Source organism: Sinocyclocheilus grahami, unplaced genomic scaffold (assembly GCF_001515645.1).
Source record: "Sinocyclocheilus grahami isolate Dianchi unplaced genomic scaffold, SAMN03320097.WGS_v1.1 scaffold188.1, whole genome shotgun sequence".
Taxonomy (NCBI): domain Eukaryota; kingdom Metazoa; phylum Chordata; class Actinopteri; order Cypriniformes; family Cyprinidae; genus Sinocyclocheilus; species Sinocyclocheilus grahami.
Window position 1 is genome coordinate 704,551 of NW_015505367.1, and position 16,449 is coordinate 720,999.

The window sequence follows — 16,449 nt, forward strand, 5'->3', positions numbered from 1 at the left end:
CTTTTGGAAAAAGATTATGGAGACATGAAAATGGCATGCACATTGATGTCTAGGTTGGATGGATATGTAGACAGAGAGATCTGGGGATAAGCATGAGAAAATAGAGAAGAAACATGACAATAGGATGGGAAAGTTCCAGATGATCACTGTAAATAAAGTCAAAGATTACATTGTTTTCATGTTTTACTTCCAGGGTGTATTTTTATACCAAGTCAAGTGAGCATTTCTTCACCCTGGAAAGAGTACATCAGACAAAAAGAGCTAAGTGAGATACAGAGGACAGTACAGGAAGAGGAAGAGACAGCAGAGAGGCAGAGGTGAATGCAGAGCGAGAAGAGTTTATTCAGCATGCTACAAGATAAAAGCACTACACCACACAGGGACCGTCAAGCATGAGCTTGGTAGAAAAAAGAACCTTTAATTGTGCCACTTCTATACTGAACTTTACATTCCGAAATATGTAAAAACTCAATTCATGTAGAAAATTTACAGAACACCCCCTCCCCTTTGTTTCCCAGGCCTAGACCACTAAAAAGTCATTTTTCAGTAGAATCAGTGAGCGATTCTCGCACAACCACAATCAACGACAATTAAGGGTCATTTATATGAGTGATGTCAGTTGGAAAGTCTTATTTTTTCCCCCCCCATTGATAAAAATATTCCAGAGGTTGAATAAAACATTTTGTACAATGCAGAATAAAGTAAGACTAAAGGCACATTTACTTTGGTCCCAACAGTCCCTACATTAATGTGACATCACAACATCAAACATGGTCAATCTGACACATGCAACTGCCGAGATCCATCAGCACATGCTCTGATTTTCATCAAAAAAAAATGGGTAACAGAATTCACTGAAGCAAAAGTCAATGAGAAATATCAAAGCAGGTTCTATACGTCACACACTGTGCTCCCCACTGTCAGTGTTTTGTTTACCACAGGTTTCAATCACAAAAAGTACCTTGGGTGCCTGATCAAAGAAGAAAAAAAAAAACACTACAGCCCAGAATAAAACAAATGCACAAGATAATTTACAACTTGGAGTACGTTCCATCAAATTCAGTTAATTGTGTTCAGATTCAATTCAATAGATGATAAAAAACTGAGCTTTTGCCTTTGAATCAAAGCAAGCAGACTAGCTTTCAAAGCTTGAATTGAATTGGTTTTGAAAAATGACACGGTGAGGCCACGTTGGGCGAGTGAAACCCATCAAAACAACAGCAAGGTTATGTTTTCTGTATCATCACACATAATGTGCCTAAACCTCTCTAATGTGTAACAACGGGAGCAAAGGGATGATGCTATTTTGCTAAGTAAGGCACATTTTTGTCAATCCATCCTAAAACAGAGTAACAGCTGGCCATACACAAACAATAGTAGGAGCAGATACAGAGCGAGTGTTCCTTTAAGGGCCATTCTCATTGAAGTTCTTGATATGGTGTTAAGGAATGACTTGAGGCTCCTGGGGGAGAGAGAGGAAAGGTGGCATAGCACCAGGGGATCCTCAGATGGTGGACTTTGAGAAGGACACTCTCAGGCGGTGGCCACGGCCCATGTCGTAGTTGTGAAGGTCAATGAGTGCCTGAATCGCCTCCTCCGCCGTGGACATCTGCAGCAGAGCCATTTTGCGATCTCTAGAAATAATAATGATTTAAAAAAATAAGTGATGGTCAAACCGAGGATCGTGAATGTAGACAAAAATGACTAAGAAATGGAATGCAGTGGGTTCTTACTGGAAAAACTTGAACGCTTTCACTGTACCGCCAGAATTTGAGAAGAGCAGTCGTAAATCCTCCTCTGTCACATTCTCACTGGAGGGGAAACAAGCAGTTATTAGCATTTCCTCAGAGTAAATGGTAAAATGTTATCATGATGCATGAACCAATAAAAAAGGAAAACACATTTTCCTTGGTAGCCACATTTTAATCTCAGACTTGAACTGAAAGACACTGCGAGGGAAAAAACTGACAATTACTTTAAAAAGATGGTCAGCAGTTGGTCCAAGATGTATGATTCCACAACAAGACACAAGTATTAATAAAATGGCAAAACCTACAGAAAAATCACTACTAGCATTCATTAGGACTGATGTTCTCCTGCATACTCACGGTATGTTAGAGAGATGGAGAGTAGCTGAAGGGGGGAAGATGTTCTGAAAGTTCTTGGACCCGGGCTTCTTGAAGCGATGCAGAGGAGAACTTGTGAAGTCCTTGGTCAGGCCCTGATCATCTAAACCCTCCCTGGGCAGCTGTACTGTCTGGTGCTTGGAGAGGGTCACACGAATGATCTTGCCATACATCTTCTGCCCGTTCAAATGGCTCATGGCTAGATAATAAAGACACGGAGAGCTCTTTCTCCGTCTTAATGCGATATAAATATGGTACATGTTAATCACAAAAAGGACAGCGTGTCAGCTTACCTAACTGAGCTTGGTTGCCATCAGACATCTGGATTAGAGCACTGTCCTTCTTATTGTAAAGGATCTTCACGCGCTGCACGTCACCGTAGACACCTTCGGTTAAGCAAGAGGCAGATGGAAGAGGGAGGGAAGGAGGAGGAGGAGAGGAGTGAACCAGGAAGGACAAGTTAGTGCTTCAGAAGCTCCGGTTCTGACATGAAAGGTGAAGATGATGGTACAAATCTTCCAAATTATCTACACCAAAAAGTCCAAAACAGTGTTTCTAACAGACACAGCTTATTTGATACGCCCTCCAAAAACAAGCTCATGTGATATGGCAAAGTTAAAATCAAAAGCCTACATGCAAAATAATCAACCATGCATTAATATAAGCTGTACATGAAGAGAGACAGAGAGAGCAAGATAGAGACAGAGGCTTCGAAATCCAAGGAAAAACAAACAAAAAACTAGGCTATTTCATTTCAAATTTGGCATAGTAGAACTAAACAAATTAAATTGGAAAACTAAGAAACTGTTGTTGCACTAGTGCCAGATTAATAACTAACCTTTACAATGATAAATGAAAGAGAAAATAAAACAACTGAAATTAAATTAACAATAGATAAACAAAACAAAAAAAAAGAGGTAGATTGCTAACAATAACATACCGAAGAGGGTAAACAGACTTTGGGGCGTAACCATCTTTAGAAGGAGAGAAGAGCAAGCAGCGTAAGACAGGAAGAGAGAAGAGTCGAGGTAGAGCGGAGATGAACAGATCATCCATAACGGAGGGTGGTTTCCCGTAGAATGGTGAGGTGGTCATGGAGCATGGGTCAAGGCAGTTAATAGGGGCAAGTCGGTCCGAGGAGGAACATTTGTTTTGGTTCAGGCACAAAGCATGAATGGGTGGAGGGCGGGGAGACAGGATTGCAGGAGAGAAAGAGCCAACCAATCACAGAGGAGTCAGGAGAGGAGAGAAGAGGAGAGAAGAGGGAAGAGGAAGGGTTGGAAACAGTGTGGGATAAAAGAAAAAGAAAAGAAAAAGAGTTGGAAGGGGGGACAAAAATAATATACAGGTCAGTACATAGGAAATGCAGGAGTTTGGTCAGAAAATGGCAGGGTTCTCTTTTTCTTTTGCTTCCCCCGACTATGTTTAACAGTGCCAAACGTAGTCACCCGAGACCGAGCGTGGGCAGGGCACATTTACTCAGACTAAGCGCAGCACAGAAACGCTGTGAGAAGGACAAAGCATGCAGAGCGCGTGGAAGGCTTTGGTATGAGAAAGCGTTAAGGGAAAAAAAACTAACAAAACATCAGCCTATGGCAGTAAAGGGGCGGGGCCATGCAGCGAGTAGGCATGAAAACCACCTTGCAGAGTTATGGCATCAATAGAGAGCACGTCATGTCAAAAACTCCGCAGACTCACAAGTGTTTGGAAAAACAAAAACCATGATGGGGAAATTACTGGGACACTTCAAAAAGACAGAGAAATCAAAGTGAGAGAGAGTGTGAGAGAAATGAGAGAGGCGGGTGGGGCTACCATGTTTCATACCAACTTTGAATAGCTTAGAGAGAGGCAGTGGAGCATCAGGAGAAGAAGAGAGAGATACAGCTTAGAGAGAAAAGACAGTTAGATATTACTTCCAGACAGAGCGCTTGTGAAAAGGTGCGAGGGAAAGAGAGAGAGAATGAGAGAGAGAGAGAGAGAGAGAGAGAGAGAGAGGGGGAGAGATAAAGAGAGAGGAGAGACAGTGATCAAATTTTGCACAGAAGAGAGACTGCAAAGAGACCCTCCATTTTGACGAAAACCTTACTGAGAATGCTTTCAGTATATTTCTGCAAGTATAAATGTCACAATAGAGAACAAAGAGCTACAGGTTCTAATTCATTACTAGTCACTATCAATTCACTACTAACTGCAAATATACTGAAATAACATTGAACATAATATATGAAATACACTGAGGATGGAAATGAGACACAGGTCAACCTTGAAGTCATGTCAAGACAAGTTTCTCAATCTAAGGCACATTAGAAAAGTGACTGAAATGACTTTGAAATCAACTTCAAAACAGAGTCGAGGTAGAGCGGAGATGAACAGATCATCCATAACGGAGGGTGGTTTCCCGTAGAATGGTGAGGTGGTCATGGAGCATGGGTCAAGGCAGTTAATAGGGGCAAGTCGGTCCGAGGAGGAACATTTGTTTTGGTTCAGGCACAAAGCATGAATGGGTGGAGGGCGGGGAGACAGGATTGCAGGAGAGAAAGAGCCAACCAATCACAGAGGAGTCAGGAGAGGAGAGAAGAGGAGAGAAGAGGGAAGAGGAAGGGTTGGAAACAGTGTGGGATAAAAGAAAAAGAAAAGAAAAAGAGTTGGAAGGGGGGACAAAAATAATATACAGGTCAGTACATAGGAAATGCAGGAGTTTGGTCAGAAAATGGCAGGGTTCTCTTTTTCTTTTGCTTCCCCCGACTATGTTTAACAGTGCCAAACGTAGTCACCCGAGACCGAGCGTGGGCAGGGCACATTTACTCAGACTAAGCGCAGCACAGAAACGCTGTGAGAAGGACAAAGCATGCAGAGCGCGTGGAAGGCTTTGGTATGAGAAAGCGTTAAGGGAAAAAAAACTAACAAAACATCAGCCTATGGCAGTAAAGGGGCGGGGCCATGCAGCGAGTAGGCATGAAAACCACCTTGCAGAGTTATGGCATCAATAGAGAGCACGTCATGTCAAAAACTCCGCAGACTCACAAGTGTTTGGAAAAACAAAAACCATGATGGGGAAATTACTGGGACACTTCAAAAAGACAGAGAAATCAAAGTGAGAGAGAGTGTGAGAGAAATGAGAGAGGCGGGTGGGGCTACCATGTTTCATACCAACTTTGAATAGCTTAGAGAGAGGCAGTGGAGCATCAGGAGAAGAAGAGAGAGATACAGCTTAGAGAGAAAAGACAGTTAGATATTACTTCCAGACAGAGCGCTTGTGAAAAGGTGCGAGGGAAAGAGAGAGAGAATGAGAGAGAGAGAGAGAGAGAGAGAGAGAGAGAGGGGGAGAGATAAAGAGAGAGGAGAGACAGTGATCAAATTTTGCACAGAAGAGAGACTGCAAAGAGACCCTCCATTTTGACGAAAACCTTACTGAGAATGCTTTCAGTATATTTCTGCAAGTATAAATGTCACAATAGAGAACAAAGAGCTACAGGTTCTAATTCATTACTAGTCACTATCAATTCACTACTAACTGCAAATATACTGAAATAACATTGAACATAATATATGAAATACACTGAGGATGGAAATGAGACACAGGTCAACCTTGAAGTCATGTCAAGACAAGTTTCTCAATCTAAGGCACATTAGAAAAGTGACTGAAATGACTTTGAAATCAACTTCAAAACATCCAGCAAAAGAGCAAAGTTAACATGGGAATGTGATTACAGTGTTTGGAATGAAGGAAGCCCTGATGATGTATTTAGTAGGGTTGGGTATTTTTTTTGTTTTTGTTCATAAAGTGTACCGTGACAAACACACTCTGGGTTCACCCAAAAAATTCTGTCATCATTAACTCAGCCTCATGTTGTTTTTATTTCAGATTCAATTTAGGCTTTTAATCACATATAAACATTGATCACCGCACACAGAGCTCATCAAATATGGTAAACACGGAAGCTCAACCATGCTTGCTTGATAAGTGAGAACCAATGAGGTTTGTTCTAGCACATGAAGCAAGCAAGGTTGAGTCTGTATGTGTAGGTATGCTGACTAAAGGCCTGAATGAAAACTGTTAATCATATACGGCTGGAGTTCTCTACAAGAATATTGTAATCTGAACAAATAAAAAAAAACCTACACATCACACACCAGCCGACTTTGTCAGTGGTTAAAGGAAAAAATTGGGCACCATACATTAAATGAATGAGGATCATACACTGCCAAGCGTTCAAGACATTCTGAAGCAAAAACAGACAGTGTCTGTCCATCATATACTATGTGGTTTCTGTGAAATCTGACTGCCTAAAATCAGTACATTGGTTCTAACTTTCCACAACTAGTGTTGGAGCATACAGGCTATAAATTGGGTCAAAAATCTGGACAAAATTTGTGTAGTATTTTCCAGCTTAAACGCGATCTTGCACCTTCAGAAGACTTGCATTAAACCGCTTTTTGACAAGTGAATGTTTTGGCTGTGTGGACTTTCAATGGATGGACAAAAATGAAGAGAGAACATTAAAAATATCTTAATTTGTGTGCTGAAAATGAACAAGTCTTTTTTGGTTTTCTGTTTTTGGACTGACATTAGGGTGAGTAAAAGATGACAGAATTTCCATTTCTTGGTGAACTAACGCTTTCATTTTCACACTTGTATATTATGTAATATTTTGGGCCATTACAGCTTAAAAAAGCAAATATAATGCAATTGCAGGCTTTGAAATGACGTATACATTTAAACAATGAAAGCACATATGTGGGGCAGCTGGTGAGGTTTAAATTTTTTTACTAAATACAATCATGCATTAAAATGCTCTTGTGGTTTTAAACATTATATTAGTTCTTGCAATTGCTGATAAAGATTAATTTTAATATTTTGTGTTTTTATACAGCTCTAGTATTTACTGAAAAAATATGTAACAATTATGAAAAGGCTTATGACATCACCAAGAATCCTTCTTTATGTTGTACTCTCACAACACAACAACGTTTCATGTATGCAGGGCTCGCAAAATCGCTAGCCCGACGTCCCGGGGCTATTGTGTTTTCCAGTCGGGCTACCAAAATGTATCTTAAATACAGATCTCCCATGGGTCCTTAAAAACTCCTAAAGTGAGTTGTATCAAACTTAAGGCCATAAAAAGTTTTAAATACGTTAAATGGTATAATAAATGTCTTAATTATAATTTCAAGAGGTATTACAGTTGGGGACGGAAAGACAAGAGTCAGGATATGGCTGGATTAAACTTCAAAAGGCAATGATGTCATTGAATAAATATGAGCGCTGCACGTGTCAAGTCAAAACCAGGCGCGGATGTCTTTATTTGAATGTGTCTGAAGGGAACCGACTGTCCTCAGAAACGTGTCGTTGGCATTTTAATTTCATTTGACCTATAATTCCTGATAAAGCAGCGTTTATGAGTGCGGAGCTGCTTTGTGTACAGCCGTTACCGGGGAAACCGCAATATTTCAGCGCTCCTAAAGCGCCACCTCATGGCAGAGAATTAATTTGTATTTCCAATAAGCATTCCTTGCTGTTTATAGTCATATCAATGCAAATATCAACTCATGTTTTGACGCAGCAAACACATAAAAAGAAGTGAATGTGCCTTCTAAAAATCTAAACAATTAATACAGTAATATTCATACGTTTTAAATTGACAATAATTTATATGCTTGACTTTTCATAAAAATGGTCTAAAGGCTGAAATGCTGTTGTATGAGATTTTTGTTTTTGTGAAAACCTGTATCTGAACTGTAAATCATGTAATTTTATAGCTCAATACTGTATGTTACCATAGACATTGTCCAACCCCACTCATACTGTGTTCATTTTACTTGTGAAGCTCTTAAAATGGGTCATAAATTGCCTTAAAATTTATTTTTAAAAATTCTGCAGATACACTGTAAATATTGAAATAAAATTCCTTCCTTCATATTTGTTGATATTTGTGTATTGAAAATATTTTTGATTGACATTTAAACTCCTATCTGATTTTCTATATTGAAAAAAAATATATTTTTTTTTTATTTCGGCTAGTTAAATTAATTTTTGGGCTACCAAAATCTGAAGAGTACCTGCCCGAAGGGCTACCAGGGATTTTGAAATTCTGCGAGCCCTGGTATGTTAACACTGCTCTGCTGCTAAATGTCGTGAAGGCCCCTCCAACTCAAAAATTATCTTTAACAGATGAGGACTGAACATATAAAACCTGAGACATACAGTGACCTGATTGACATAATGAAAAGAATGAACAGAGAGAGCAGGGATGTGTTTGTGTGTGTGTGTGTGTTGTGGGTGTTGAGGTCTGACCTCTTCGTTGAGGTTGCTGACCAGGAGCACTCCGCCAGGTCCCGTATGTCCAGACAACGCCACCCTCCCTGCTGCTGCCGCCGCTGCTGCTGCTGCACTCAGAGGGCTGATGGCCCCTACAGAGAGAGGAGAAGAGAGGAAGGACCGTGTCAGCTCACACAACCCCTGCTCAGCATCTCAGTCGGATCTGCCCTGTGGCCATGCATTCTACCTGTCTGCACCCACCACACCAAGCACATCCAGTTACGCAGCCAACACCACACACCTCGGGCAAACCCACATCCCAGAGTCAATATCTGCCGCTAGGCAGATCGCAATCTGAACCGATTTCACACAGACTGGCACTCTAGAGCAATATCCGAACAAAATTGCTTTTTGGGCCCTCTCTGCTCGCTGTAGTTAGCTGCTCAATAGGCCGCTCTGCTTTAGCTAAAGGGAACTCGTGTTTGGCAGTTTGGATTGCCAGTCTGTCTGAAATACGGGTCCCTAATTAGTGTGCATGTCAATCTATTACATCAGGCCCATAATGCCGAATGGAAGGGCTTATTGTTGCAGCTTCAGATTTATGCTTTGACAAATAATGACACTGTTTATGAATCCTGCATGTCAAGTCAGGACAAATGGTTGGGGTGGTTTCAACATGAAAGCCCTGCCAATTCTGACAGCACTGGAAAAGTCCCTGTCCTTCAGAAGGAAGAGCGCATTCAAGTAGGGTTAGAAAATCAAAAGGAAAAAGGAAAGTAAATGGAAGCATAGGTACCTAGAGAAGATGGAAACCCTCCACCACTAGAGTAGGAAGTTACCATTCCAGAGGGAGTACCTAAGGAGAACGTGTACAGTCAAAGTCTTACGGGATCAAACACAGACTGGGGGCCGTGGAAGCGGCAAAAACGTAAAGCAACGTGTTTGAATGGCACATCAATTAGACGGGATTGCATTTCAGGCACCATTGACCCATTTTCCACTAAGAACTAGAAAACTCTCATGAATCACAATAGAGGGGAAGCATTCACACCTCTACCCTGCTCTGAAACTGAAGCTATGCAGACAGGAGATGATGATGCATGTCAGAGAATGACAGGGAAGATGGGTCTTAAAGGTGTGATTGAGCAACGATTGTGTTTGAGGCACACGCAAGAGCGTTTTTTAACATACCGAGCAGGGAGGTGGAATCTTTGCCGAGAGTGGCAGCCACAGACGGGTCCATGGGCGGTTGACCGTCTCCTGCGGGCAGCTCTGGCCGGGTGTAATCCCGGCTTTTGTCATTGTTGTATTTTACATTCAGGTTGACCAGCTTGGAGAAGTCGATGCGCAAAGTGCAGCAGGAGTTGTATATGTTCTGGCCATCCAAGGACTTTATTGAAAGGAAGAGAAAAAAAGAGACGGAGGATGAGAGCAAGACATTTGTTATTCTATGACATGGGTGAATAAGGATAAGAATAATTACAGCCATCGCGTAATGTAGGGCCCTGGCTCAAAGTAATAAAAATGCTTCTCTACAAGTAATGACAACTGCAGTCATTTCATCACATAAATGAAAGAAAGGTACTAAACCAACATATGACTGGATCATAATTTGCCTGTGGCCATAACCATCACATTAAAAATCTCATAACAGTGCTTTGGCACATCATTACACATTTATAGATTTTGCAGTGGTTTCAATCCTCCTCTTCGTTCACTCACCAGTTTAGCCTGCTGGGCATTTACTGGGTCACTGAACTGCAGAAGAGCCTGGAACTGATTATTTTTGGTAAATGTGATTATCTTCATGACAGTCCCAAACTTGGAGAAGATCTAAGAGAGATCAGTGCAAAGTCCTGTTAATTCAGAGGCATGAGAGTAGAGACCTGCACTCCCGCGGGAGTACCGCGGGACCCAACGCAACAGGATGCGGCGCGGGACAACTCTTGATGGGCGAGTGCGGGCGGGAAGAGACTCGTGTGTGTGCGGGATGTGGGAGAATAAAATGATTTGCGGGACTCCCGCAAAATAGAATATCTAAACATAAAGTGTCTAAAACATATAAATTGTAAATAATCTGTTGCACAAAAGCAAGAACTAGTATTAACATTAAAATAATTGACATGCGGCAAGCTAGGCATAGTTTCTATTTATAACGCGTGTTTAAAGGTTGCGCAATGTAGCCAATCACAGACTCAGCTGGTGATTTCTGGAACACAATGGCCAATCATAGGTGATTAAGTTAGAATCTACTCACCGCAAAAAATTGCGTGCTCACGAATCTTCTCATTTTAACATACGAAGTGTAGACACTGTGAAAGATTCATTGTGCATATATTTATTGTGTTATAACAGAGCTTTATGAGATAGCGATTAACTGAGATGTCAGCTTTTATGCTGGGATGTTGTGGAGCTTAGGAGATGTTACAGAACCATTTAATGTAAATGTCTTCGATGTACTGAAAAAACTATATAGATTACTTTTATGCGGGTTTCTGCGGGCGGGAGTGGGACAAAACATGAATGTTGCGGGCGGGAGCGGGCGGGCGCGGGACAGAATCTTGCGGGAGCGGGACTGAAAAATCCGTCCCGTGCAGGTCTCTACATGAGAGTGTAAAAATACATTCGGCTGTTTTTTTTTTTAAACTGCAGTTTGTTCCAGATGGATGCCTGCTGTGGCCAGTGACCTGTTGGAGGACGTCCAGGGTGACTGGGTAGAACATGTTGTCGATGATTATTCGCAGTACTGGGCTGGGGGCAGGCGTTAACACACTCTCACCAGCCGCAGAGCTTGGAGAGCCACCCTCCTGGACAGCGGACACCGCCTGTAGCACAGCCTGAGCTCGCTTTGGAAGGAAAGCAAGGGAACCGATTAGGACTAGAACTATGCTAATTACACACTTCTGTTGCTGATATAATTTTAGTTCTGAAAAATTAAAACAAGGAGTGCATTTTCTAACCTGGTTGAGCGCACTGTCAGTCTTGAGCTCTTTGTGGTTGGAGTACTGAATGAACACTGGGACATTACGCACTTGAGGTGTAACAGCTGTGTAATAGTTCACCATGGTAACAGCTGCTTCCTCTGTTCCTAGCTCCAAAAATGCCTAATTGAGGGAAAGTGTTCAAAATGAAGAAAGAAGCTCTTTTTCCAAATGAATGAGCAAAAACTTTGTTCACCCAATTTGAAAAACAGCTTTAAAGGGTCATGAAACCTCCTGCTTCAGCACTGGTTAGTTCTCACTACAGTTTTAAAAAATGCTAAAAAAAAGTGGGTGTGGTGCACAGCGGAGTGGAGGGGGAAGAGGGGAGAAAGACAACACACACAGCTTCAGGTTCAGACAGTTTCATTTCACCCCCATCAAGTTAAAAACACAAATAAACGCACAGCCATTTGCACTCTGCATCGAAAACATATATATGAACGCGCTGTTGCACCTCTGATAACTTTTTAGGTTTATTCGGCTGCGTTTATATAAGCATTTTGATGGCTTGTGTCACAGAGCTGTAAAACAGTTACACTCACTAAGTGAATCGCGTTTGTGCCGAACTCTTATTACAAAGCAAAAACAAACATTCTCTTTCCTTCGATCCATGAACATTTCTCTCAGTTAATGAACGCAGTCTCACAGTCTGAAGCCTCTGTCATATCAAATCAACACTTGCTGTAGATAAGAACACAGTCTCATGAATAATTTAATATACACCGATGTGTCATCGATGTACTATAGTCCATTGCCACGTCACAAATTGTGACGTCAACACGATGTAGATTTTAAACCCAGAAGATGGAAATAGCGCAAATAAGCTTAAAATTAACCAGTTTTCTCAAAGTTAAAATTATCAGATGCTAACATTGTCTTCTATAATGTGCAACACAAACAACTCTGCTAAAATCTCAGGAAAAGTAGTCTGGGGTTTCATGACTCTTTAACAAGACATTTTAAACACTAAATTGAATTTCAGCTCTATCTCTTTGCTATCACAACAGGTTTAACGTTCCTCACCACCATCCCCTATCACATACCTGATTTTTGCCTTTAAGCATCAGGATATTAGTGACCTTTCCAAAGGGCAAACCCAGGGCGATGACCTCAGTCTCGGAAACCTCACTGGGGAGTTTCCGGATATGAATGACTCTGGATGGTGGGCTGTCCATGCTGTCCTCCACCCTCAGTTTCTTACTGTCACTTCCATTAGCTGTCAAATAAATCAGAAATACACCTGCACTTCAAAAGTTTATTTTTTTATGTTTATATGATATTTAATTTAATAAATTTAACCACCTATATATTATTTGCCAGTAACTGGGGAAATGATAATCAATACAGATGTACAGTGTTTACATTTTCCAGATTTTGTTTATTTCATGAATGAGCAAAAAATGACTTTGTGTCCTTTCAGATTGGATGTGATCTCGCATTCTGCTAGCACTTGTTTTACAAAATGCCGTATGTATGCATGTCAAATGATTTTGGCCATTTTGCCATCCCTTGATATTTTTCAGCATATCGCACCAAACCTAATTGCAATTTTTTTGGTTAAAAATTGCGATTTGCAATTTAAAATGTGCTTTTTAAAACAAATTAACTATAAATAATTAAATATAATAATCAGATAAAAAATTAATGATAAGAACAATAATAATTTTATTTGACAGAAAACTATTGTTTTACAAACTGCAGGGTTACTTGTTAACATGCAAAATACAGTAATTTCTTAATTTTTATCAGGAGGTATGTAAAATCAAAAACAGAGTCAATGTCTTTAATATTAACCTTTTATTAGGGGTGCTTCGACTGATCGGCTACCGATCACTATCGGTATGTGTATGTTGACAATCACGTTGGGATGATTGATCGGAGGTCTCTAAAAAAGCCGATCTCAAAAAATCTCAAGCTAATGACGCTGCCGTGAAAGGTTTGGCACGACATGCAGCGGCACCGTCTCAAGTCTCTGTCCGGTGTGGATAAAATAATTATAATGCTGAAGGTGAGGTACAGTTCATATGTCTTCATTAAATAACTTATAAAGTAATTTGAAAACCTTGTGTGAGACGTAATTTCACAAACAGCGTGAGTAAAATACCGCACGCGCTCTTTCTTTCTCTCTCAAAATACACAAATGGCTTCAAATCACCACAATGCGTCTGTCTATAAGCGAGCTGCACGCTGCACATTTGACACAGGAATTGTCACTTGCACAATCGAGGCAGTGTCACATCGTCACTAAAGTTTATAAATTGCATTACTTTTTAATTCTTGCCAGTGATTAACCATTCAGCGCTCATGCACACTCGCAGCGCATACACATAACGCCAGGTTCACATTACTCCGTTTGCAGTGCGTATGTGGCTGTGAACATAGGCGCCGAAAAATTTTACACATTATCTATTCACTATCATACTGGCGAAACAGATCTGGCAAACTATCCAAAGCATATCTTTGTTTGCGCTCTGGAGAAAATTAAAAGTTTTATTTTTGTCCAGTGCAAGCTTGCAAATCCTCTCATTATAAACAAAACTTTATGAGATCGCTAAGACGACGAGGGACAGCTTTTTAGTGATTTTAAATGGAGTGCTCTTTGTGTGCTTTCTAGGCTATATATAATCCAATTAAGAATTTTTATAAAACTTTTACTTTTCGGCCACATACACGCTGCAAAGTTTCAGGAATGACATGCGCATATTTATGCGGGATTCAAACTCGAAAGAGCAATGGACGGCACAAAAACGTGAAAATTTACGTGCATTAAAGTTAGAGCACTTTCTAAAGCATCCTCGTATTTAATTCTGGAACCGGGCCTGGATAAAACTAGCTGAGTTTGAGCAGTTTGAGCAGAAGCTCATATTTATGCGATCGCATGAAGTTTTATGTGGCAGTAGGCTATGCTTCAAAGTAGGGATGCACGATATATCGGCCACCATATCGGTATCGGCCCATATCGGCTCATTTTTTCTGTTATCGGTATCGGCCTGATAAGAAAATTTGGCCGATATCTTAAAGCCGATAAATAATGCATTATTTCCTTCAGAGACACTTCAGATGCGCGCTGTTCGTTTGCAGCCTTTTGTGCAATTGTACGTTGTAATATTGTGTTTATTTGATGTATAGCCGGAAAAAATTAGCAGGATTTGTTAATTTCCCCCGTGAAAATCTTTATACAGTTAGAGTAAACATGCACATGGGCTTCATTGAATACTTCTTGCATCTGTTGATTTCATCTTATGTGTGGATTATTTGGTTTTATTTTGTGCAAATCTTCAGTTTCATCAGCTCTTATAAGTAATAAACAACAAGATATGTGGCCAGTCAAAGTTAACTATCTATTAATCAAAACATAAACATTATTTACCCCGTTTATGTCTGCGAGGCATCCGTTACACATTATGTTATTATTGTTTTATTCTCGCAGTTTCGTAAAATTTCAGTTGAACCACTCATGTCACATGGACTATTTTACCGATGTCCTTGCTACGTTTCTGGACCTGGGAACATTGCAGTTGCATTGCTGTCTATGGGAGGGTCAGAGAGCTCTCAGATTTGATCAAAAATATCTTCATTTGTGTTCGGAAGATGAACAAAGGTCTTACGGATTTGGAATGAAATGAGGGTGAGTAATTAATGACAGAATTTTCATTTTTGGGTGAACTAACCCTTTAATAGACAGACAGTTCCTGCCCTTGATTATGATTGGATGAGCCACATTTGAAACTGTAACAAAATGCTCTTTAAACACACACCTGTGACCTTATTACAGGAGTATTACTGTGCCACTACATCTGAGTGTTGCTGTGTTGATAAATGTTATCTGAAGAACTACATCTGTTGGCAAAAGAATTATAATTTGTTATCAATAAATCTTTATATTTTTGTTGCTGTGTGCATATTTTATGAAACCTTGCCAGGTACATGCGACCATTTTATAAAAGCAATAAGCCCTATAAAGCCAAGGATTTTAGTGATTTAAGAGCAGCTTAGGGGGTTTAGCTGTTCTAAAATAGTTGTAAGGCACAGCTTCTAGGGCTTATTGCTTTAAAACGGCACTACATTCTAGACACGCAATAGGTGCACGTAGAATTTTGTGATTTTTGTCATAAAGTTCTCAAACCTCTGGCCATTCTGTGGAGTTTTCATTTTTTGTATTCATGTAGGCACAGTTTTCGGTTATCAATTTCACACAAAATAAATCTATACTGATTGCACCCAATTTAGAGTTTTATTCCCCCTCTTACCAGTGACTGAAGAGTTTGGACTGTTGTACAGACTGCCAGACAGCAATTCATCTGAGCTTCTCTAGAAAGACACAGATGGACACTGCAAACTCAGTAAATCATTCAAATGATTAAAATGTTGATGAGTCATATAACTCTACATCATTCCATTATCGACATTCCCCCAAAATAATATGGACCTGTGTGGATGGTTCCACTCTCAGATTTGTTCATACATTTTGATAAAATATCTTAAAATTACGTTAAAACAAGAAGAAAAAAAACATTTTCTTTCATTTTAATTCTTTTTTATTGAAAGAGAAAGACTATCGAACGTTGCCATTCTTTCCCATGACAATACACAAAGTCTTAAATTAAACACCAAAGACATGGTGGACGAAATTGCCCCCAAAAAAAGGCCCAGAGAATTAAAGTAATTACAACTAGTGTTTTTTTCTTTTTTTTTTCTTTTACATTTACTTTCTTTCTGTCTTTTTGCATTTTGGGCTGCTGTGCCAAGAGTGTGTTTGCATTATATGGCAGTGTTTAGTGCCATAATATTTTCAATAACACTCCAAAGAGAAAGGAAAAATTTAAATCGCATCATATGACCCCTTTAAAGAATAGGATAAAGAAAGGAATAGTTCATCTAAAAGCTATTTCTTTAAAACAAGTAAAAAAAAGTGTGGACACCTCAGTGTTCAAATATCAACTTGAGCGACCTTTTCTGTTCAGCTCAACAGTAGCTCAGAGACCCTTTAAACGATGTTGCAGATTGCTAAAGAAAGGAATAGTTCATCTAAAAGCTATTTCTTTAAAACAAGTAAAAAAAGTGTGGACACCTCAGTGTTCAA

At 40.0% G+C, this 16,449-nt stretch overlaps 1 protein-coding gene across 2 annotated transcripts; it reads right to left on the reverse strand.

Annotated features, from left to right (window-relative positions):
- Window positions 1-642: 642 nt before the first annotated feature.
- ptbp2b (polypyrimidine tract binding protein 2b) lies at window positions 643-15,673 on the reverse strand. 2 transcript variants are annotated; one of them, XM_016284792.1, is made up of 13 exons: window positions 15,617-15,673; window positions 12,410-12,582; window positions 11,346-11,489; window positions 11,073-11,231; window positions 10,108-10,218; window positions 9,577-9,775; window positions 9,182-9,241; window positions 8,422-8,537; window positions 3,067-3,100; window positions 2,420-2,512; window positions 2,109-2,325; window positions 1,734-1,811; window positions 643-1,634 (listed from the first exon to the last, which is right to left on the reverse strand). In XM_016284792.1, exons 2-13 carry the CDS (start codon window positions 12,539-12,541, stop codon window positions 1,505-1,507), a joined length of 1,473 nt encoding a protein of 490 aa, XP_016140278.1. In that variant the 5' UTR covers window positions 12,542-12,582; window positions 15,617-15,673; the 3' UTR covers window positions 643-1,504. The 2 variants fall into 2 exon arrangements, with proteins under 2 accessions (XP_016140278.1, XP_016140279.1); XM_016284793.1 differs by lacking the exon at window positions 9,182-9,241.
- Window positions 15,674-16,449: the final 776 nt, after the last annotated feature.